The sequence below is a fragment of the Pseudochaenichthys georgianus genome, chromosome 19, assembly GCF_902827115.2.
Source record: "Pseudochaenichthys georgianus chromosome 19, fPseGeo1.2, whole genome shotgun sequence".
Classification (NCBI taxonomy): domain Eukaryota; kingdom Metazoa; phylum Chordata; class Actinopteri; order Perciformes; family Channichthyidae; genus Pseudochaenichthys; species Pseudochaenichthys georgianus.
In genome coordinates, this window is record NC_047521.1 from 24,744,634 (window position 1) to 24,766,114 (window position 21,481).

The window sequence follows — 21,481 nt, forward strand, 5'->3', positions numbered from 1 at the left end:
ACACACACACACACACACACACACACACACACACACACACACACACACACACACACACACACACACACACACTCAAATGATAGATTAAGAGCCGGGCAGTGGTCAGACAGCTGCAGGCCCTCCAGGGAGCCGACCTGCACTAGAAAGAAGGCCATCCAATCACAACAGATTCCTGCAGTGCCTGTTTTGAAGCCGCGCAGTTACTTCCTGCATAGGCCCTGAATAAAGTCACACCATCAGAAGCGACAAGCAATGCTGATGTCTGCTTATCATAAAGAAATTCAAACGGTTTATTCAAATCATTTGGAAAAACCCAACGAAATATCGGAAGAAAAGGCATGATTGATGACAGATAAACCGAGGCCATGAATTCATTATGGATGAATCACTGAAGCAAAGGTAACTGGATTTATCTGATGATGCTTTACAGTGCTGCTGTGATTAATGGACTCACAAACTGTAGTGAGAAAAACCTAATGAAATTAGAATTTGAAATTTGGTATCATTTGAATAGCCATGCACCGGTGCAAATAGCAAATCGATGCCTCTGCCTAGCTACCATATACTTAATCAGTTCACATTATACAACATTATTCAAAGTTTGTCAATACATCTATGAAACGTAACACACCAGACTGTCTGTTGGGGATTAATCTGTTCTGTTATTGTGCTGAAAAAGCCTTTATAGATGCTACTGCACTTTTTCCTCTCAGCGATTAAAAACACATTGACCGAAGAATTATGTCACCAGACATATTACTGCCTGAAAAACAACATTAGTCACAGGGATGAGATATCCAAACCACAGGGATTAGTCACCAGGGAAGAGGAACAAGGCTAAGCGAAGCTAAATAAGGGTTTACTGTTACACCTTTTGATTCCTGCTTCGGTGTGTGAGACAGTATCACATGTCAAACACAGCTTTGTGTCATAAAAACAAAACAGGAAACTGTCAAATTCAGCTCAGCAAATCCGTCTGAGAATAAATCCCATGCTGTGGATGGTGGAATATAAAGGTGCATGATATCTTAGTCTTAGGTGCAATGAAACCTATCAAAGAAGAGACTTTTAAAGATGACTCACATATATGATGTGTGTCTCTGTGATGTGAATGAGTGATGGCAGTTGTATTGTTCAATCTCATTTCCTGCATGTTTGCGCAGCTGTTCATAATGTTTACTGTACTGAATGTGTGTTGAAATTGTGGATTTGATCCTAGGCAACATCACCTAACGTCTAACAAAACATTGGAAGAATGCAGGTCTCTTGTCATCACAAAAGAGATTGCATAAACTTTATACAGTAGTAGGTGGTTAATCAGTACATAATAGTAATTAATGGTAATAAAGTGGAGATGGAAGTGACTTCATCTTTTGTTATGAAGTGTTAATTTCAGACTTTTTGCAACATTTACTAGCTCCTAATAAAAGATTGATGATGACTTTTGGTTAAGAGGAGATAAGATATCTTATTAATCCCAATTTGGGAGAAACTAATTGTCACAGCAGCACATAAACAATTGCAGATGAATTGAAGATACAATTAGATACAAAATAAACATAAACAGCCAATATGTACAAACAGTGAAAAAAACAACTGAACAGTACATTTTTCCTATATCAACACAACGAGAAATTACGATTTTCTACCGACTGCATTTGAACGCAGCATCTGCAGATTCCGTCGCGTGCCGTGCAACAGTTTTGCCGCGATACACAAATATCCGTCTGGGAAAACAAAGCAGGTAAAGTGAAAGAGAAAAGACGAATTAAAAAAGAAAAAAGGTCTTAGGTATAACTGAAACTAAGCTACAAATATTCTAAATATTAAATTCAGACATAGTTAAAACCCTCAGGTAATTTCGAGGTGTGATAAGAGTGAACAAGTCACTGTGTTAATGCTAACTTTACTAACCTTGCTAGCTAACTACTTAACCAAACTTAGCAAGTAACTGCTGTCTGTTTGTTTTAATAGTCAGAATAAGGCCATGTTAGAAATTGAGAAATGCTTTAATAACTTTGTTCTAGTCCACAACTTTCACCTTGTATTGTTTTATTTGTTTTACCTCATTACAGTGACTAAATGTATTAAAAACTGGACTGGATTTAAGTGATGATTTGATAAAATGGCTGCTCAGACGTTCATTGCCATCTCTGAGCTGCATCCCAACCTCTCTCATCCGGTGAGTTTAGATATACAGCTATTTCATATATATCTGTTTCTACAATATCCCTTTAAACAAAACCAGTGTGTAAACGCCATGACAAATGGTCTTAAATTATGGATATTTGTGGCCTGTTTTTCTGAATTAGTTTTGTTAACTGACCCACTGATTAAAATATCCAATATTGTAATTTTCATTGTCTTTTAAATATTTTTCAGAAAGTGGCAGGCATCGTCATTGGGAAATCTGATGTCAAAAGCTTCCCTGACAGAAAAAGTTAGTATTTTTTGTCATATTAGTTTACATAAAGTTGTTCATTTCAATGTCACACTCTCCTAACATCACTGCACCTCATTGTGTTGTACACCAGCCCCCTCTTCTGGAAGCTTTTTTTCTCCATTTCTCCACTAACTGATCCTATCCGAATTTCAGATATCGGTGTGGACAGATTCACATTTGGCTTCACTATCAAGGACTCGCCTGAGTTCTTCGTTAATGTCACGGCATGGGGGAACGACTTGTACGTCAACGGGCTCTCCAACAGCTTCAGCACTGGAGACTGTGGTGAGGAAGTCACTGTCAAAGACCCAAAGCTTGAAGAGTTCCTAAAAATGACTGGATTTTGACAAATAGAAATGTATTTTATGGGATGCAACACAAGTGCTTATATCTTGTTTTTCTTTTATTTAGTCGTAGTTAGGGGTGTAACGGTTCACAAACATTTCGGTTCGGTACGTACCTCGGTTTTTTGGTCACGGTTCGGTTCGGTACGTTTTCGGTACAGCAGGATTTTTTTTCACAAAACAAAACATATATATATATTTTTTTTTATTATTATTAAAATGTGAATAATGTATTCACTCAAATAAATACAAAATATAATAAAATAAACATTAAGGTGCAGCATTTCGATGAACTGAAATAATCTATATTTGAACTTTACTGTACAAGTACTCACAAAACATAAACTATTAGTTTTGGGTTTTTAATTATTATTAAACTGTGAATATTCACTCAAATAAATACAAAATATAATCAAATGAACATTAAGGTGCAGCATTTCGATGAACTGAAATTATCTGTATTTGAACTGTACTGTACTAGTACCTAAGCAGCCAGTTTGACATTATGACTTGCTTGTCATTGTATTTTCATGTTGTTTAAAGAAAAATGAACTTGTCCACATTGCTTGCCGAAAGGGCAGATCTGCTGGCACTAGCAACGTCTCCTGCTGTGGAGAAAACCCTCGCTAGGGACAGAGGTAGCAGATACAGCCAGGTAGCGCTTTGCTAACATGGCAACATAAGAATATTTGGCGTTTGTAATAGCTTTGGCTCGGTCTGAAGTTTTTGCGAGTGGTGGAGGCTAAATGCTAGCGGGAGTTGGGTTTGCACTTCAGTCTTTTTTCTTTTGGTACCGGTGATATTCACGTTCGGGTGATGCCTTTTCAAGAGTGTGCACGTTTGATGTGTTGCCAGCCGCGTAACCAATTTTAGTTGAACAATGCCGACAAACAGCTTTGGTTTGGTCCACCTGTCTTTGTCCGTCATCCTTGTACGTAACTGCAAAACCAAAATGTTCCCAAACCGGAGACTTCAATGATGCTGGAGGATTTTCGAGCTCAACTTTATCTGCGTTCGCCATTAATTTTCGACAGTTCCTCAAATTACTGACTAAATTTGAACGCATCCCTCTGACCAGCTCTCATAGCATGCCCTCTCATCCAATGAAATGACTTGCTCGCTCTATGACGCGCTGAGCCCAATGGGAGCAAATTACTCTGAATGCTGCGACGCAGCACCTGAGATTACTTCCAAGAAGTTGTTCACGTTCTCAATTTTTTACGTTTAACGTTATATTCGTTCGGTACCGAACCGAAGGGCCCGTACCGAATAATTTCGGTACGGGTACGTATACCGTTACACCCCTAGTCGTAGTACAAATTAAGCTTTGGTCACGCCAGCTTTTGATATGTCTTTACTTGTAGAATACAAATCAAGCTACACAAAAACGTCTTGATATAATACAAAATGTAGCAATAAGATACTTTTAAAAATGCCTACAAACTTTAAATCTAATACAAAAACATAAAACTAATGTGAATGACTTTTTTCTCATCATTTTTTCCAGTCATTGTTGAAAATCCTTTAGTTTCCAGCAAAGACCCGGAGAAAGGGGACAAATTCTGTCCCACAACACCTAGGTAATTATCACTTTTCAATACAGATTTCATAGAGGATTCCTTCATGGTCACTCTGGAGCTTTTAACAGCCGGAGGGTAATAATGTTAATATACAACCCAGTGTAATGCTGTGTAAAACATGATGTAACTGTGTGATGATGGTGTTCAAAGGCCTGTGTCTGCTCTGTTAGCTTCTACAGGCTGATGGTGACAGAGGTTCACTCCCAGGTGTCTCTGTGTGCCGATACGGGCGCCATCGAGCGGCTGCTGCCTCTGATCCACCTCCCAGTGAAAGACCCCGGGGATTTCTACTCTCTGGGAGACATCGTGGCCAACGGGCAGAGGCTGGAGGGCACGGTGATAAATATACTGGCTGCAGTGAGATCGGTAAGACGCCTTAACAGCACAGGCGTTCAGTATTGAATAGCATTATAATAATATACTTTTTAATACATTCAAGCTTCGCTATATTAGTTATTTGCTTTTTTTGATAATCCCACATTTCTGTCAAGCTGCTGCTTCTACTTTTACTTTTGTATGTTGTTTCCTACATTTCCCAGAAGTATTTTCTGTGTGTCTGAATATGCAATTGAATTTAAGTGTTGCATGTTGAATCTGTCATGTTTAAAACAGGTGATGACATTTTTGAGATATCGTTGATTTAGGGAAGGTGTTTTTTCCTACAGCGAACGAGAGAAATTGAAAAACCAAAATGTATTTTCACACATTGATTGCATTAGAATGTAGGGATGGGTATCGTTAAAGTTTTAGCGGTACTACTACTTTTATCGATACCGCTTATCGATCCGGTCCTTTAACAGTATTATTATCAGTTATTAAAAAAAAAAGGTAAATTAACCAAATAAATTAAATAAATAATATTTCACATCAAAAGAAACAACAGTGTTTTAACAAATCGTATTAAATAATGTGATGACAGAACTGTGAACAGAATAGCTGAAACTTTAACAAACTAAATAACTCAGTTACCTCTAATCATTAACCCATGTTTGTATCATTGAGTTAACTCCGTGTGTTGCTGCTAGCATACATAACATACGTGACGTGGAAACATTACTCGTGGATGGGGCTACAGAGCTGCTAGAAAGACAGTCGCATTTCTCCGTCTGGATGTGGAGCACTTTTGCTAAATGTTTAGACAAATTGCTCGTGTTACCGCCCTCACATGCTAAACTCTTATCGCACTTTAGGTAACGAGCATTGTCCACATCGAGACGGGTAAAGTTTAACCACACTTTGGAGTGCTTTCTCTCCGCCATCTCCTCCGTGTGTGTGTGTGTGTGTGTGTGTGTGTGTGTGTGTGTGTGTGTGTGTGTGTGTGTGTGTGTGTGTGTGTGTGTGTGTGTGTGTGTGTGTGTGTGTGTGTGTGTGTGTGTGTGTGTGTGTGTGTGTGTGTGTGTGTGTGTGTGTGTGTGTTGCATGCATGTAGCATAGCGTGTGTGTAAACCGCCCCGCCCCCTCGCACGCAGGCGGGGGAGAGAGATCTCTCGTCTGGATTGGAAAGATCAAAAATACATCATAGACGCATTTTTTTGTCTTTTTGCATGTTAGAAACGGAGTTGGCGACACTAAGACTGCGATATAATGTTTATGTAGCAATAATACACATGACATATATTTTTTACATGTCTCCTGTACCGATAAAAAGACCGATAATGTTGGAGCTTAACGGTACCACGGTCTTTATTAGGGGTGTAACGGTTCACAAATATTTCGGTTCGGGACGTACCTCGGTTTTTAGGTCACGGTTCGGTTCGGTACGTTTTCGATACAGCAGAAACAATTGTCATAAAATATATATATATATTTTTATTATTAAACTGTGAATAATGTATTCAATCAAATAAATACACAATATAATAAAATAAACATTAAGGTGCAGCATTTCAATTAACTGAAATCATCTGTATTTGTACTGTACTGTACTAGTACCTAAGCAGCCAGTTTGACATTATGACTTGCTTGTCATTGTATTTTCATGTTGTTCTAAAGAAAGATGAACTTGTCCACATTGCTTGCCGAAAGGGTAGATCTGCTGGCACTAGCAATGTCTCCTGCTGTGGAGAAAACCCTCTCACTAGGGACAGAGGTAGCAGATACAACCAGGTAGCGCTTTGCTAACATGGCAACATAAGGATATTTGGCGTTTGTAATAGCGTTGGCTCGGTCTCAACCTTTTGTGAATGGTGGAGGCTCAAATGCTAGCGGGAGTTGGGTTTGCAATTCAGTCTTTTTTCTTTTGGTACCGGTGATATTCACGTTCGGGTGATGCCTTTTCAAGACTGCAAGTTTGATGTATTGCCAGCCGCGTAACCAATTTTAGTTGAACAATGCCGACAAACAGCTTTGGTTCGGTCCACCTGTCTTTGTCCGTCATCCTTTAAACCAAAATGTTCCCAAACCGGAGACTTCAATGATGCTGGAGGATTTTCGAGCTCAACTTTATCTGCGTTCGCCATTTCGACAGTTCCTCAAATTACTGACTAAATTTGAACGCATCCCTGTGACCAGCTCTCATAGTATGCCTCTCGTCCAATGAAATGACTTGCTCGCTCTATGACACGTTGAACCCGAATAATTTCGGTACGGGTACATATACCGTTACACCCCTAGTCTTTAATAATTCAGCCCCGGGGCCCGTTTAATACCGGGGCTCGGTACCCATCCCAAATTAGATGTTGGTTTTTCTGTGGTATTTCTCTCCACTTTAAGTGCAGCGCGGGTGGAAAAAAAGCTGTAAAAGTTTCCTGAGCTTAAACAGAATAATGATCAGGGTTTTTGAAAAAGTGTTCTGAAGTCAAACTGGGAAAAGTATGGTTACCTCTTCCTTAGATCGGGGAGTCCAGAAATCTTTTTTCCAATGAGCCTGAATGCTAAGCAAATATATATATGGTTTCAGGTAGGGCTGCTCAATTAATCGTATTTTAATCGCAATTACGATTTTGGCTTGCAACGATTATGAAAACAACATAATCGAAATAAAAGGATTATTTTTAATTAAATGTTTTTATTTATTTTTTATTTTAACTTTTTAATTGGTTGTTCAGTTGAATTATACTTAAAGTTCAGGGTAATCAACTGTTAAAACATACTGTTCAATGTTTTCAAAGTAAATGGATAATCGTTTTAAATAATCGTGATATCAATTATTGACCCAAATAATCGAGATTATGATTTTTGCCATAATCGAGCGGCCCTAGTTTCTGGCTGTCTGCGGGGTCTTAAAAGTAAAAAGTATTAAAAGTTGATAAATCAATTTAGGGAAAATGAAGGCTATTAAAAAGTATTAAACGGCATTTTCCAAGGCATTACATTTTGTAGCTTGTTTTCAATAAGTATATGAATTGTCCAAAGAGGTTGTGTTCTACAGTCTGCCTGAATGTAGTCATGGCGTAGGTGTGTAGTGTGATTCTGTGGAGTTTATTGATGGCATCCCGTTGGGTTAGACGTCATCTGAACAGGACATCGCACGCTCACTGCTTGATAGCGCGTGAAGGTCCGTTTACGCCAGTTGCTAAACAACATCGTTATGGGGAAATGCAAGTCTGCGTCCAAATGGTTGGAAGTTAAGGAGGAAGGACAATCAATACTGTATATAGTCAATGTGAGGTAAAGTGTGTCGCCAAGGTAACCGGTTAGAACTCCAAGTGGCAATGAAGTCTTAAAATGTATGGAAAGGGTCTTAAACAAGGTCTTGAAAGGGATTCCATCTGACTTCAGGATTCCTGCATATGCCCTGGGTTTTCTAATGTAACTAAATATACCTCTTTTAAATTGCTTAATTGACTACATTGTGTCTGTTTTGTCTGTGTGGTTACTTTGTGGTGTTCTCATTGGTTCACCATAATTTGAAGAAGTTCAGAGAGAGGCCAAACCCTTCTCTTAACATCGCTCTTAACAGCCTGTTCACAGAAAGGAAAGAAACTGTGAAATGAACTTCTGATGTTTACATGTTCAGATTGGAGAGATGAAGCAGTTCATCACTTCAGACCAACGCAAAGGGCAGAGGCTGGAAGTGAAACTCTTTGATGACTCCGTGTCTTCCTTCCCTCTCGTCTGGTGCGTCTTTTATCTGTTTGGAAAAGTGAATAGCTTGTGTTGCATTCGTTCCATGTTCCATCTCCTCGGCCCCCTCGCATCACCGCTGAGTATCTTTCGGTTAACCGCACAGTTACTTTGATGAGATGCAGCTTTAGATTAACCTGCTGAACTCCATGTGCGTTTGATTTCCACCGAGTAACTCCCTGACCTCGGTTTTACCCACAGCTGGGACAGAGAAGCCATTCAGCTCGTGCAAACTTTGATACCCAAGGAGACGGGTAGGTTAGCAACTGCTGCTCACTTCCAGCCACAAAATGAATCTGTATTTAACTGTTGTTCCCGCCTGTCACGTCTCATTAGCATACTGTAGTGGAGAGGAACATGGAGGCGGATATCTGAGATGTTACTCTTTGTTTATGTTTAAAATAGCTTTCTGTTGTTTTAACTTTTATTCTCCATTCACAGTGCTCTTCATAGCCGATGCAAAGATTGGTTTTGACAGCTTTCGCAGCGGCATGACAGCAACGGTTAACGCAAAAACTATTATCACTCTGAACCCTGGTGAGGCTTAAAGTTTACAGCAACAGTTTATAAAAACATAACATCTGATGTATAACTTTTAAATGTGGAATTAATCAGAAACAAGATTTTCAACCGTTTCCATTGCGATCCTGCTGTGTACTGTAAGTCAATCATCATTTGCTCTCAGACACCAGAGAGGCCAGTCTGCTGTTCAGCTACGCCAAAGAAGTGTCAGAGTCTGGAGCTCTGGATCAGGACGAGAAGCCAGAAGACGTGCCTGGTGGGTTACTGTGAAGAACTCCCCCATTCTCATACTGTTACTGTAGTATCAGAATGAGCAGAAGTCTGGCTGTATGTTGGTGTAAAGCCTTCTTTGTGTTTTAAATCCCTTATGTTATCATTTACTTTCTGTCTTTTACATTTCCTTTCAAGTCACAGTGTTAATTGGCAATGCACTTCTAGCCGTCATCCTACTCCCTGATACATGCAACATTTTCTTATTTCAGTCAGACAACTCACGTGTTTCTTAATATGTTTATTATAAGCAGCATATAGTTTGAGTTTGGCGTCTAGGCTCGGGCCTCATCACTCCACAGATTTACAAAGAACATTGAGTGATGATTAGATAACTATCCCCCGAGGAAGCTGGGGTGGAAGCTGGGGTGGAAGCTGAGGCGGAAGCTGGGGTGGAAGCTGAGGCGGAAGCTGGGGTGGACGCTGGGACGGGAGCTGGGGCGGAAGCTGGGGTGGAAGCTGAGGCGGAAGCTGGGGTGGAAGCTGAGGCGGAAGCTGGGGTGGAAGCTGAGGCGGAAGCTGGGGTGGAAGCTGAGGCGGAAGCTGGGGTGGACGCTGGGGCGGAAGCTGGGATGGGAGCTGGGGTGGAAGCTGCGGCGGGAGCTGGGGCGGAAGCTGGGGTGGAAGCTGAGGCGGAAGCTGGGGTGGAAGCTGGGGTGGAAGCTGAGGCGGAAGCTGGGGTGGAAGCTGAGGCGGAAGCTGGGGTGGAAGCTGAGGCGGAAGCTGGGGTGGACGCTGGGGCGGAAGCTGGGGTGGGAGCTGGGGTGGAAGCTGCGGCGGGAGCTGGGGCGGGAGCTGGGGTGGTGGGGGGTCAGGCGAGCAGCAGCAACATGAAACACAGCAGCAGGAACATGAACATAGCAATAGCAAGTGGCAGCAGCAGCAGCATAGCGAGGGCAGGAAGACCTGGCAGCTTAAATAGAGCGGCATGTTTAGGAGAAAGTGTTTGGTTGGTTGTAAGAGGGACGAGGTGCGCCACGTGTTAATGTATCATTGGTGCTCGAGTTGACTGCCTGAACTAGCTCGCAGGCTTCGCCCCATTTGCGCTAAATGGCTAAAATCAAAATGTTCCTTGTGATATTCTGACAGCAAAATGTAAGGAAACAAAATTCACAATGAATTGATCCTACTACTGCCTGTATAGCCTGCCTTAGACCTAGATCATTGCCAAATATATATAAAAAAAATAAGCATTCCCACATAATAATCATCTTTGTGCTGTAAAAAATACACCAAATATCGGGCTGAAAGTAGTCCCTGTCAAACTACATCTACAATGCCCATCAATCTCTATTTAGGGAAATACTAACACTTTAGTTTATGAGTCAATTTAAAAAGATTAATCTTCAGAGAATTTTTTTTTGTAAGCTTGTTCTGAAAGCACTTCAACTTGAGTACGAAAGCACTATTTGTATGGAATGAGTTATCAATAAGATATACTGTCTGTCAGCAACCTATTAACAAAAAGACTGCACTCACGTTTGTGTGCGTTTGCCTCTGTGTGTGCAGTGGAGTCCATCACTGACGTGTACACCGTGAGCCAGCTGAAGCAGAAGGCGCAGGAGATTTCTGAAATGTTCTTCGGGATCACATACAGCTTCGTCTCCAAACTCGACCTGAACTCTTCTGTTTCTAAACTCATCAAGACTCGCTGGTAAACCCATAAAGTGCATTTGTTATTAAACAGCTGCTGTATTAACGGTTTCCCCCTCAATTCTTTCATCATCTGCAGAGGTAGGAAGTAGTGGAGTACAAATACTTTGTTACTTAAGTACATGTTTCTGGTATCAGTACTTTACTCCACTACTTGTTTTTCTGACGACTATTAACTTTGACTTCTCACATGTTGAACACAAATACCTGTACTTTCTACTTCTTACATGTTGAACACAAATACCTGTACTTTCTACTTCTTACATGTTGAACACAAATACCTGTACTTTCTACTTCTTACATGTTGAACACAAATACCTGTACTTTCTACTTCTTACATGTTGAACACAAATACCTGTACTTTCTACTTCTCACATGTTGAACTCAAATACCTGTACTTTCTACTTCTTACATGTTGAACACAAATACCTGCACTTTCTACTTCTTACATGTTGAACACAAATACCTGTACTTTCTACTTCTTACATGTTGAACACAAATACCTGTACTTTCTACTTCTTACATGTTGAACACAAATACCTGTACTTTCTACTTCTTACATGTTGAACACAAATACCTGTACTTTCTACTTCTTACATGTTGAACACAAATACCTGTACTTTCTACTTCTCACATGTTGAACACAAATACCTGTACTTTCTACTTCTTACATGTTGAACACAAATACCTGTACTTTCTACTTCTTACATGTTGAACTCAAATACCTGTACTTTCTACTTCTTACATGTTGAACACAAATACCTGTACTTTCTACTTCTTACATGTTGAACACAAATACCTGTACTTTCTACTTCTTACATGTTGAACTCAAATACCTGTACTTTCTACTTCTTACATGTTGAACTCAAATACCTGTACTTTCTACTTCTTACATGTTGAACACAAATACCTGTACTTTCTACTTCTCACATGTTGAACTCAAATACCTGTACTTTCTACTTCTTACATTTTGAACACAAATACCTGTACTTTCTACTTCTTACATTTTGAACACAAATACCTGTACTTTCTACTTCTTACATGTTGAACACAAATACCTGTACTTTCTACTTCTTACATGTTGAACTCAAATACCTGTACTTTCTACTTCTTACATTTTGAACACAAATACCTGTACTTTCTACTTCTTACATGTTGAACACAAATACCTGTACTTTCTACTTCTCACATGTTGAACTCAAATACCTGTACTTTCTACTTCTTACATTTTGAACACAAATACCTGTACTTTCTACTTCTTACATGTTGAACTCAAATACCTGTACTTTCTACTTCTTACATGTTGAACCCAAATACCTGTACTTTCTACTTCTTACATGTTGAACTCAAATACCTGTACTTTCTACTTCTTACATGTTGAACTCAAATACCTGTACTTTCTACTTCTCTCATTTCCCAAACAGCTGGTTCCTTTAGTCTGAATGTGTGTTGGTGCGTGATCATTATTCTTTAGAGTCACTGCGTGCCTATTGATTTGAACACGATCCGTGTATCCATCACTTCCTGGTCTTCTCTAAAGAAGAGGGACCAATGGAAACGTTGTTCAGCATGGAAACATTCATTAGCTAACAATGACATTATTGTTCTATTGATATAAAGGGAGGTCAGGTACTCTTTAAAGCAGCTGCTAGTTATGGGTACTTTTTACTGAAGTACATTTCAAAGCCTCTTTAATTTGACTTGAGTACAGAAGTTTAGTCAGTACTTCTACTTCTACCAGAGTATTTTTAAACGCGAGTATCTGTACTTCTACTTGAGGAAAGGATGTGTGTACTTTTGCCATCTCTGCTCATCTGTTTCCTGACCCTCCTCAGCACCAGGTGTAAGTTCATGGTGACGGAGGAGGAGGTGAGCTGCAGCAACCTGATGTGTCCGGGCAGGGATCAGATGTTCTCCAGCGCCACGGGCTTCGACATGCTGATGGACTTCACGGACCACACCGGCACGCTGCAGGCCTGCTCTCTGAGGAGCCCGCTGGCAGAGAAGGCTCTCGGCTGCACGGTCAGTACCGCCTCACAGGATCATCAATCATCCTCGACTCTATATGCGCTTTCATCCGGGAGTTAAAGAACGTGAGAGCAACGGGATGAAAAGGGGCCACAACATGTAGGAGGTCTCAAAGCCAAGACATTCAACGTGAGAATATGAAAAACTAAACGTATAGAAATCAAATCAACACTGAGAATGTAAATAACACAGGTATAACAAAAATAGAATATGGGTTATATATAAGGTCATCCTACATATTCTCCTCATTTTAAAGAAGCCATATTATATTATTTTGGGGTGTCACACAGACCAGCTCCTTCTTTTATGCGGCCTTAATAATCCTTCCATTATTAATCCCAGTTTCCTCGTATTACTCCACCAACGGTGTCCATCCTCTGTAATCGTAGCATATATGTAATACTGGTGAATTTCGAGTATAACACGAGCAACCCTACCCTGCTTGAATACAACTACGTACAACATGCAGTATTTTCTTCCACTGGACAGTATAGAGAGCCACAGAAACCCGGAAGTAAGCTGCGCATGGGTTCCCTGGTTATGGCTAGAAAGGATCCGTCTTGTCTAAATATGACGTCACGTTCTCGTTATAACTCTCGTTGTAATCGGATCACTGTGGCTCTCTATTTAAGTTTAAATTCTGTTTCATCTTAATTATATTTAACATGTATATGGTTTACTTCTTTCTGCCTTTTTGCCACTTGAACATTTCTCTTGCACGGTTTTATTTCTATATCTTCTTGCCTTATTTTTTACGGTCAGTAACTCTTCATCATAAATTATCCTCAACTCTATATAAGATAAGATAAGATAGTACTTTATTGATCCCAATCTGGGACATGTTCGTGTTGCAGCAACATAAAAGACGTGATACAAATTAAAAAGACAAGAAAATAAACAAGAAAGTAGAAAATATACATGTTGAATTTACAAATTAACAATAACAAAAACTAAATATAAAGCAAGTTATTATATATACATAAGTATGTAAGGGATGGAATATTAAATATGAAACTGAATATATAAATGTACAGTGGTATATGTGGTATCAACTGTGTGTAGGAGTTAAAGAACATGAGAGCAATGGGATAAATACTGGTGCATGTCGAGTAGGGATGCTCTGATCGCCAATTTCGGGGCCGGAATCAGTATCGGCCGATATCGATCGCCGATCCGATAGAGTGGGCGGGGCCTAAATGGAAGATTTAAACATCACTTTAAATCTTCCATTTAAAGTGATGTTTAACTTTAAACTCAGTTAATGCTCATTCACTGGAGCTTCCACAAACAACAATCAACTTAATTATTACATTCAAATGATGTACATTATTCAAGTTTACATTCACTTTGGAGAATAACACGGGAGAACTGAGCGGAAGGGCTCTCTTTTCCTCTCTCCCTCTCTCTCTCCCCCTCTCTCCCTCTCCTGACAGCCGGTCAGTATCTCATGCAGCTCACTGATCCAGTAATGAGGGACCCGACAGTGAAGAATAAACATATTTATAACTAGTTTAGCTTGTTCCAGAGGTAGATCAAATAGCTCAGTGTGTTGGGTCTAACTCTTGTGTGTTTCGCTCCGCTCACCGGTCCGGCGGGCGGAGCTGCAGGGTTTCTGCTTCACGTTGCATACCGCTATATTACTGTCTTTTTCGGACACCTTAAAATAATGCCAGACCGGTGAAGCCATTTTGGCGAGCTCGTTTTGCCGCACACAGAGAAAAGTGTCATGTATTTTACGTCATGCGATCGGCATGTTTAGAGAGCACCGATCGATCGGTCGAGAGTTTATTATGTATATTTTAAGTATATTTTATGTTACAGTACAATGTTGGAGGAGCTCGGGCCTTAAGGTTTGAATTGCCAAACTAACCTTTTTGTGAATATGACAATAAAGCCTTTGAGTCCTGTGTTAGTGTTTACATCTACATGTACGCTGGAAAGTAGAATTTGCTGCTGTGTAAATATAATAAATCCATGTCATATGTTATACTTTTCTCTTATGAACTGGTATCTTAAGCAGCTATGCTTCAAGTGGGATAAACCACTTTTTAATGTCTTCCATCAGACGGAGGAGTTTACCAATCTGACTGATGACGAGCGGACGGCAATGAAGTGGAAATTACTTTTGGAGAGATGCAAGATATACGTGAAGGTACTGTAGCTCTTTGATTAAATAATGTGTGTTACTGTTAAATAATGTTAAATGTTCTGTTAGTCTTTATTATTCACCTACCTTTATATTGTTTTATTTATTTATAGGTCTTAATCTTTTTATTTGTATTTCTGTTGTACCTATGCTCACTTAGTTGTATGGGGTTTTATATTTTATATTGTTGCATCGACTCTGGCGTCTTATCTGTCAGAGAAACCATTATTAATTTTATTTTAATTATCATACATTTGACCTCCTTGTGTCTATTAACCTGATAACATGTTATATTTTGCTGCATGTACCTTTTAAAGTTCTTAACAAATAATCTGAGGGGAATTTGTTGTTGTTTACTTTTAACTTGTGGTGTGTCATTTTGTAAAGCACTTTGAGCTGCATGTGTTGTATGAAAAGTGCTATATAAATAAAGCTTTATTATATATTTAAATATTGTAATGAAACGTTTCAGATCCTCCCCTCCATTAAAATGAAGAGTGGGATGAGGGCGGTGGTTCTGGACTGTTCTGTGGCCGACCCAGGAGAGGTGAAGCAGCACATGTCCGTCCTGCTGCAGCAGCCATGACCAGAACACATAGTTACAGTACTGTTTGAAATGTAATAGATGGTCATTTATATACATGTGGAATTTGTGTTTTGAGAACATAACATTCTTTGCATAATATATTTATTTATTTAACTTATTTATTTAAATATTTATTAACTAATATACTGTTTGCATGACTGCTTGAATCTGTTGAATGAACTAACTTATATGTTATACATTAAAATAAAGTTACATGTCAATATCTCATGTATCATGTATCAGCCTTTATTGTTCCATGTAAAGATGGTTTGATCAGCAGCCGCACTCATAAATAACACTATAATATAATTGTAATCACTTACCCATGTTTGTTGTGAACTAGTAAAAGTGAATTGTATTGTCAATCTTTCAGTTTGTGTGTACAGACCTTTATATATACAGTCTATGGTACAGACAGAGAGATCGAAATACCGAATACAAAAACAAATATATATAAAAAATATGTATGTATGTAACTAAGTATTACTTCAACCATCTATCTATCTGAATTTCTAATAAAATCCTGATTATAGTACACACTTTTTACATGCTGTGTTATGTGTGTTAACTACATTTAATTAACTGGATATTTTAGTATTGGTACTGGAATTGATTTCACCAAAAGGACAATCTTAATATGTAATTTACAAAGGCCTTCACACACTATTCTAAGTGGTTGGATGAGTCTGTTAAATAATTGATCATTTAAAAGCCACAGGTATTCATGACTCGACTGTGGTCCATTTATCCTGCTATGATACAACACGTCTCAAGATGGCGGCAAAGCGACGCTTATCAAAGCGGAACGTTTGAATCATCGGTGTGTGTTCCTACCGGACAGATTAAGGGCCGGGGACGTTCCTATTTTTCACGTCAACACCAACAACAACTGAAGGTAATACAAACTTGTACATTTTATTCTGTAAGGTAGTATAAATGATCACAAATGATATCACACAGTGAAATAAGTCACAATGTTTTAGCTGTTGAAATATAGCCGTTACCTAACTGCCTTCATTGCGATGACCCTTAACAACTAGCGATGCTAACGTTAGCATGCATGTCACAAGTTAAATGTATTATTCCCACAGTATTGCACTTAATTAAACTACCTTTCTGTTTAAAGTTGACATTAAAGAGACAGAAAGCTGCAGCAGCTGACTGTCTTATATCTCCACGCAGTTTTATTCATGCCTCTGTTTGCATTTCACATATTAATTTATATTACAGTAAAGTATTGTATTACTTGTTTTTATGTCTTAAGTATGTTGCACGTTGCACAATTGGAGGAGTCTGGGTCTGAAGGTGTTAATAACTACCATTTACCATGTAAACAGTTTTATTCCTGTACAATATTACATTCTGTTTGGAGCTCATCTTATTCTATTAATACATATCGTTTACTTCTCCTGCAGCATTCTCTTGCACTATTTTATTTCCATTTGGTTTATTTTTGCAGTATTTTATGTCTTTTTTATATATATTTATAATTAATTGTTGGAGGAGCCTGGGACTTTCATTGCCATAACTACTGTTAGAAAAATATCACTGGTCGCCGGCTTGAGCTTCAGCCTCAGGATCCATGTATCTGTGGTCCTCTCCAGAATGGAAGTAGTCATCACATACAGAGCATCAACTAGTTCCTGAGCAGTGTCCTTCACATGCTGATACACAAGAGAGGGAGTCACACAGTCACAAGATGGAGGAATAGAAAGCAGTATTCAATGTTTACTTCAGATTAATTCAGTCCTGATGCTCTTCTAGGTAATCAGACATCCTGTCACGTTCACAGCTACAGTTGGGATACCTTTGTTAGCATGTTACTCTCAGATTGGAAGAGGACACTCAGTATTTTCCCAACAACTACACTAGCTGCTGTGCGTATGACAATATAACCTTTGAACCCTTGAATCGTACTTCCCTCTGTGAGCAGTGACAGCCAGCAGCAGCAGAGATGAATGTGAACGCGGGCACGGTGGGCAGCGACCCGGTCATTCTGGCCACGGCTGGATACGACCACACCGTCCGCTTCTGGCAGGCGCACAGCGGCATCTGCACCAGGACGGTCCAGCACCAGGACTCTGTATCCTTACCGTGACCGAGAGCAACAGTGTGCTTTTACTGTGACATGAGGGTGATTGTGTACAGAATGCATATTACTCAAACACATGTGGGTCATTCCATAACAAGTCTTATTATCTCGAATCGTATAGATCTACTCCAAATATTTGTAATTGTAATGTTTGTGTATTCTTGCATTTATCACTGGATTGGGTTGTAAGGCAAGGCAAGGCAAGTTTATTTATATAGCACCTTTCAACACAAGGCAATTCAAAGTGCTTTTGTACTAAACACCCAATAATTATATAGTGGATAATGGAGGAATGTAACATCATAATTTTTATATATAGAGTATACTTAATACATTACTCTTATAAAATCTATATTGACAAATCGATGCTGTCAATAAAGCATTTGTCTATTGTCTTTTGCATTTCCAGAATTGTACTGTACTCACTATAGTAACTGATTCTATTGCATAAAGACAGACTTGCTCAAGTTGGCTAACCAGATCAAGAGCTGTAAAATACTACAGAAATAAAAAAACCTTTTCTTAACGATTGCTCCCAGCAAGTAAATTCCCTTGAGGTGACGCCTGACAGGAGTATGATTGCAGCTGCAGGTTGGTCAACATTATTCTCAAACTTTCTTCTGCATCATATATTTAAATGAATATCTCCTTTAATAAGTAAATTCCACTCTGTGTTAATAGGTTATCAGCACATCCGCATGTACGACCTGAACTCCAACAACCCTAACCCTGTGATAAACTACGACGGCGTGAGCAAGAACATCACGTCTGTGGGTTTCCATGAGGACGGACGCTGGATGTACACGGGAGGAGAGGACTGCATGGCTCGCATATGGGACCTTAGGTACTAAAGAGGAAGCTCATTGTGCTAAAGGAAATTCACTCTGTGTTAAAAAAACCTTACTTTAATCCCTTATGCTCCCTCCAGGTCCAGAAATCTGCAGTGTCAGAGGATATTCCAGGTCAACGCCCCAATCAACTGTGTGTGCCTGCATCCCAACCAGGTGAGACTTCAATTACAGTCATTTGTTTATATATTATTGTAAGACGGTTAAGAGTTTATGCTGAAAAGACTTGCATTAAACCATGAGTTGTTACATTTTTCAGGCAGAGCTGATTGTCGGCGATCAGAGTGGAGTGATTCATATCTGGGATCTGAAGACGGACCACAACGAGCAGCTGATTCCTGAGCCAGAGGTCTCCATTAACTCCGTTCACATCGACCCGGATGCCAGTTACATGGCAGCGGTCAACAGCTCGGTCAGTACTCAAACAGTCTGAAAATGGCGCTGTGTTTTGATACATTGGCATGTTAAAATAATAGGCCACCTACAGTCCATCGCCCCTAGTTCTGAAAAGCAGACGGGAGTACCGGCACAGAAGCCATTGAAAGAAAAAAATGTCAATATCAGTATGAAATGTTTGCTATATTTGCTACATGTTTTCAGCACCTTACCTTGCTGTCAGCCATGCATTTTCAAGCCTTTATATCCACCTATGCTGTCTTCAAAGAAAATATTCAAAATATAGCACTTAATTCTCATTTGTTTTGGTGGCTAAATCATGTTTTGCGAGGTTCTTACGGTCATTAAAAACCTGGACAAGTCATGGAACTTCAAAATGCAAATTCCAGGCCCTGGAAAAGTTCTGGAAAACAATATTTTTCCCAGAGTTTTGGAAAAGTCATGGAAATTGAACTAAAGTTGCATCAAATATAATTTATATTTTATTTAATCGCCGAAATAGTAATACTGTAACGATAATAAATACTGTATAGTAATGAAACGTAAAATGGCATTTAGCTGGTGAGAGAGTTTTACAATCATGCCCTCTAGTCGACAGTGGCTTTAGTCTGTAGGAGCTCGTAAGCCTACTATTGGATTTGTTTTAGATAGGCAGTAGAAACAACATGTTTCATATGCAGACCTTATTTTCCAGCTTACCGTGTTAAAATAAAAATGTTTCAGTGGAACCGCTGAGAGAGTACTTTTTTTGGTCATGGAAAACGAGGTAAAGGTCATGGAGAAGTCACTGAAAATCATTGGTGAAAAAGTGTATGGACCCTGGTTCTGCTTTTGCCCCTTGAAGTTCCTCGAGGTTACTGCATATTAAAGGCCTTCTTTTCTCTAACAGGGAAACTGTTATGTGTGGAACCTGGCTGGAGGGGCAGGAGACGAGGTGACGCAGCTCATCCCCAAAACCAAGATCCCGGCACACAAACGCTACGCCCTGCGCTGCAAGTTCAGCCCCGATTCCACGTGAGTGCCCTCCTCCTTACTTTACACACTGAACATCTTTCTCTGACTGTCCCTGCTGATCAAACACGTATGTGTGTGTTTTATGTTGTTAATCCCCTCCAGTCTGTTAGCCACCTGCTCAGCGGACCAGACCTGTAAGATCTGGAGGACGTCTAACTTCTCTCTGATGACGGAGCTGAGCATCAAGAGCAACAACCCCGGGGAGACGTCCCGAGGCTGGATGTGGGACTGCGCCTTCTCCGGAGACTCCCAGTATATCGTCACTGGTCGGTACCTTTTTTATATATATTACTCATGAAAAAGCCAACAAATCTTGACCAAAAAACTTCACTAAGGCCACTTTTGAAAGAACCTTAGCCTTGTGAAAATCAGATCAAGACACTCCCGTAGTCCTAGAGCCATTTGGGCACTTTGATGACATCCACACGTCTCCTCATTTCTGTTCTCCCCTTTTCTTTCCACATTTGATCCATCACATCTTTAAACACTGTATATATATTATATATATATATATCTCTCTATATATATATTACCGTCAATAGTGTTTTTATTTGTCAGTCAGTTAGATTTGTTATCTTCACGGTCATCTGTATAATGCTCTTACTCTCTAATGCTGCTTTATTTCTATTTCTATTTTGAGATGTTTAATTTGTTATTGCGGGCAAAGCCTTGTTTTGTTTTATGCTGCTGCAAAACCCAAAAAATCACAGATTGGGATTAATAAAGTACACTTAATCTTTATCTTATCAAAGCACAGAGGAAGTGACTTTTACAGCCTTTTGAGAAAAAAGTCATAATATAAAAATGTGTATTTACAATTTCTACGAATGGAGTTTCCATCTTGTTCCCGTTTGCATCCACAGCCTCTTCAGACAACCTGGCGCGCCTGTGGTCCGTAGAGACCGGGGAGATCAAGAGGGAGTACAGCGGACACCAGAAGGCCGTGACGTGTCTGGCCTTTAATGACAGCGTGCTGGGCTGATGAAGAGGATGAAGAAGAGGAGGAGCCAGCACAATAGGGAAGAATAACAGAAAAAGCAATGGACTCAATCGGGAATAATTACCAAATGTTCCCAGAGATGATCACCTTGAGAAAGTGGAGGCTTGTGTTTGAACATTACGATGAAGCTCAGCTGTGTTCCGAGTTCTCCACACTGCTCTTCCTTTAAGAAGTCAAAGCGTACGTACGGGAGCACTGCTGTACCGTGTAGAAATGGTAAGTCTGATTAAAATACACTATGTTATCATTAATCAGCGGCTCTCCGTGTTTTTAACCTCATTACTCGGAGTTGTTATAACGGGGCACCATATTTATGTTATAAAAAGGACCAAGTTTTACAGCAACTTGGAATAGATGTCTTAACTCAAAGACAACTTGTTCCACCATTCTCAATGTGGATTAGGGAGATATCAAATGTACAGGAAATGATTCTGCAGTAAAGACGTTGTTCAAAGTTGTTCAAAGTCTTATTTCTTTAGTCAAATGAAGACGGA

General features: G+C 39.6%; 2 protein-coding genes across 4 annotated transcripts; both read left to right on the forward strand.

Annotated features, from left to right (window-relative positions):
• Positions 1-1,656: 1,656 nt before the first annotated feature.
• On the forward strand, positions 1,657-15,792 carry meiob (meiosis specific with OB-fold). 2 transcript variants are annotated; one of them, XM_034107975.1, is made up of 14 exons: positions 1,657-1,744; positions 2,076-2,182; positions 2,383-2,440; positions 2,597-2,728; positions 4,295-4,367; positions 4,538-4,733; positions 8,326-8,426; positions 8,634-8,686; positions 8,874-8,969; positions 9,118-9,210; positions 10,734-10,878; positions 12,713-12,899; positions 14,971-15,057; positions 15,524-15,792. In XM_034107975.1, exons 2-14 carry the CDS (start codon positions 2,126-2,128, stop codon positions 15,635-15,637), a joined length of 1,392 nt encoding a protein of 463 aa, XP_033963866.1. In that variant the 5' UTR covers positions 1,657-1,744; positions 2,076-2,125; the 3' UTR covers positions 15,638-15,792. The 2 variants fall into 2 exon arrangements, with proteins under 2 accessions (XP_033963866.1, XP_033963868.1); XM_034107977.1 differs by lacking the exon at positions 1,657-1,744 and adding an exon at positions 1,745-1,791.
• A 664-nt stretch (positions 15,793-16,456) lies between these two features.
• Positions 16,457-21,445, forward strand: mlst8 (MTOR associated protein, LST8 homolog (S. cerevisiae)). Of its 2 annotated transcripts, none has more exons than XM_034107376.1 (9): positions 16,457-16,532; positions 17,568-17,720; positions 18,269-18,320; positions 18,411-18,573; positions 18,658-18,733; positions 18,837-18,989; positions 19,863-19,987; positions 20,090-20,253; positions 20,851-21,445. In XM_034107376.1, exons 2-9 carry the CDS (start codon positions 17,592-17,594, stop codon positions 20,967-20,969), a joined length of 981 nt encoding a protein of 326 aa, XP_033963267.1. In that variant the 5' UTR covers positions 16,457-16,532; positions 17,568-17,591; the 3' UTR covers positions 20,970-21,445. The 2 variants fall into 2 exon arrangements, with proteins under 2 accessions (XP_033963267.1, XP_033963266.1); XM_034107375.1 differs by having other exon boundaries at positions 16,460-16,532; positions 17,571-17,720.
• Positions 21,446-21,481: the final 36 nt, after the last annotated feature.

What these genes read in the sequence shown, in the direction of transcription:
- meiob (XM_034107975.1), top strand. Translation starts at nt 2,126, where the DNA reads ATGGCTGCTCAGACGTTCATTGCCATCTCTGAGCTGCATCCCAACCTC. An exon ending in CTTCAGCACTGGAGACTGTG is followed by an intron (nt 2,729 to 4,294) that starts GTGAGGAAGTCA and finishes CATTTTTTCCAG; the next exon opens with TCATTGTTGAAAATCCTTTA. An exon ending in TACTGGCTGCAGTGAGATCG is followed by an intron (nt 4,734 to 8,325) that starts GTAAGACGCCTT and finishes TTACATGTTCAG; the next exon opens with ATTGGAGAGATGAAGCAGTT.
- mlst8 (XM_034107376.1), top strand. Translation starts at nt 17,592, where the DNA reads ATGAATGTGAACGCGGGCACGGTGGGCAGCGACCCGGTCATTCTGGCC. An exon ending in GAGTATGATTGCAGCTGCAG is followed by an intron (nt 18,321 to 18,410) that starts GTTGGTCAACAT and finishes CTGTGTTAATAG; the next exon opens with GTTATCAGCACATCCGCATG. An exon ending in TGGCAGCGGTCAACAGCTCG is followed by an intron (nt 18,990 to 19,862) that starts GTCAGTACTCAA and finishes TTTCTCTAACAG; the next exon opens with GGAAACTGTTATGTGTGGAA.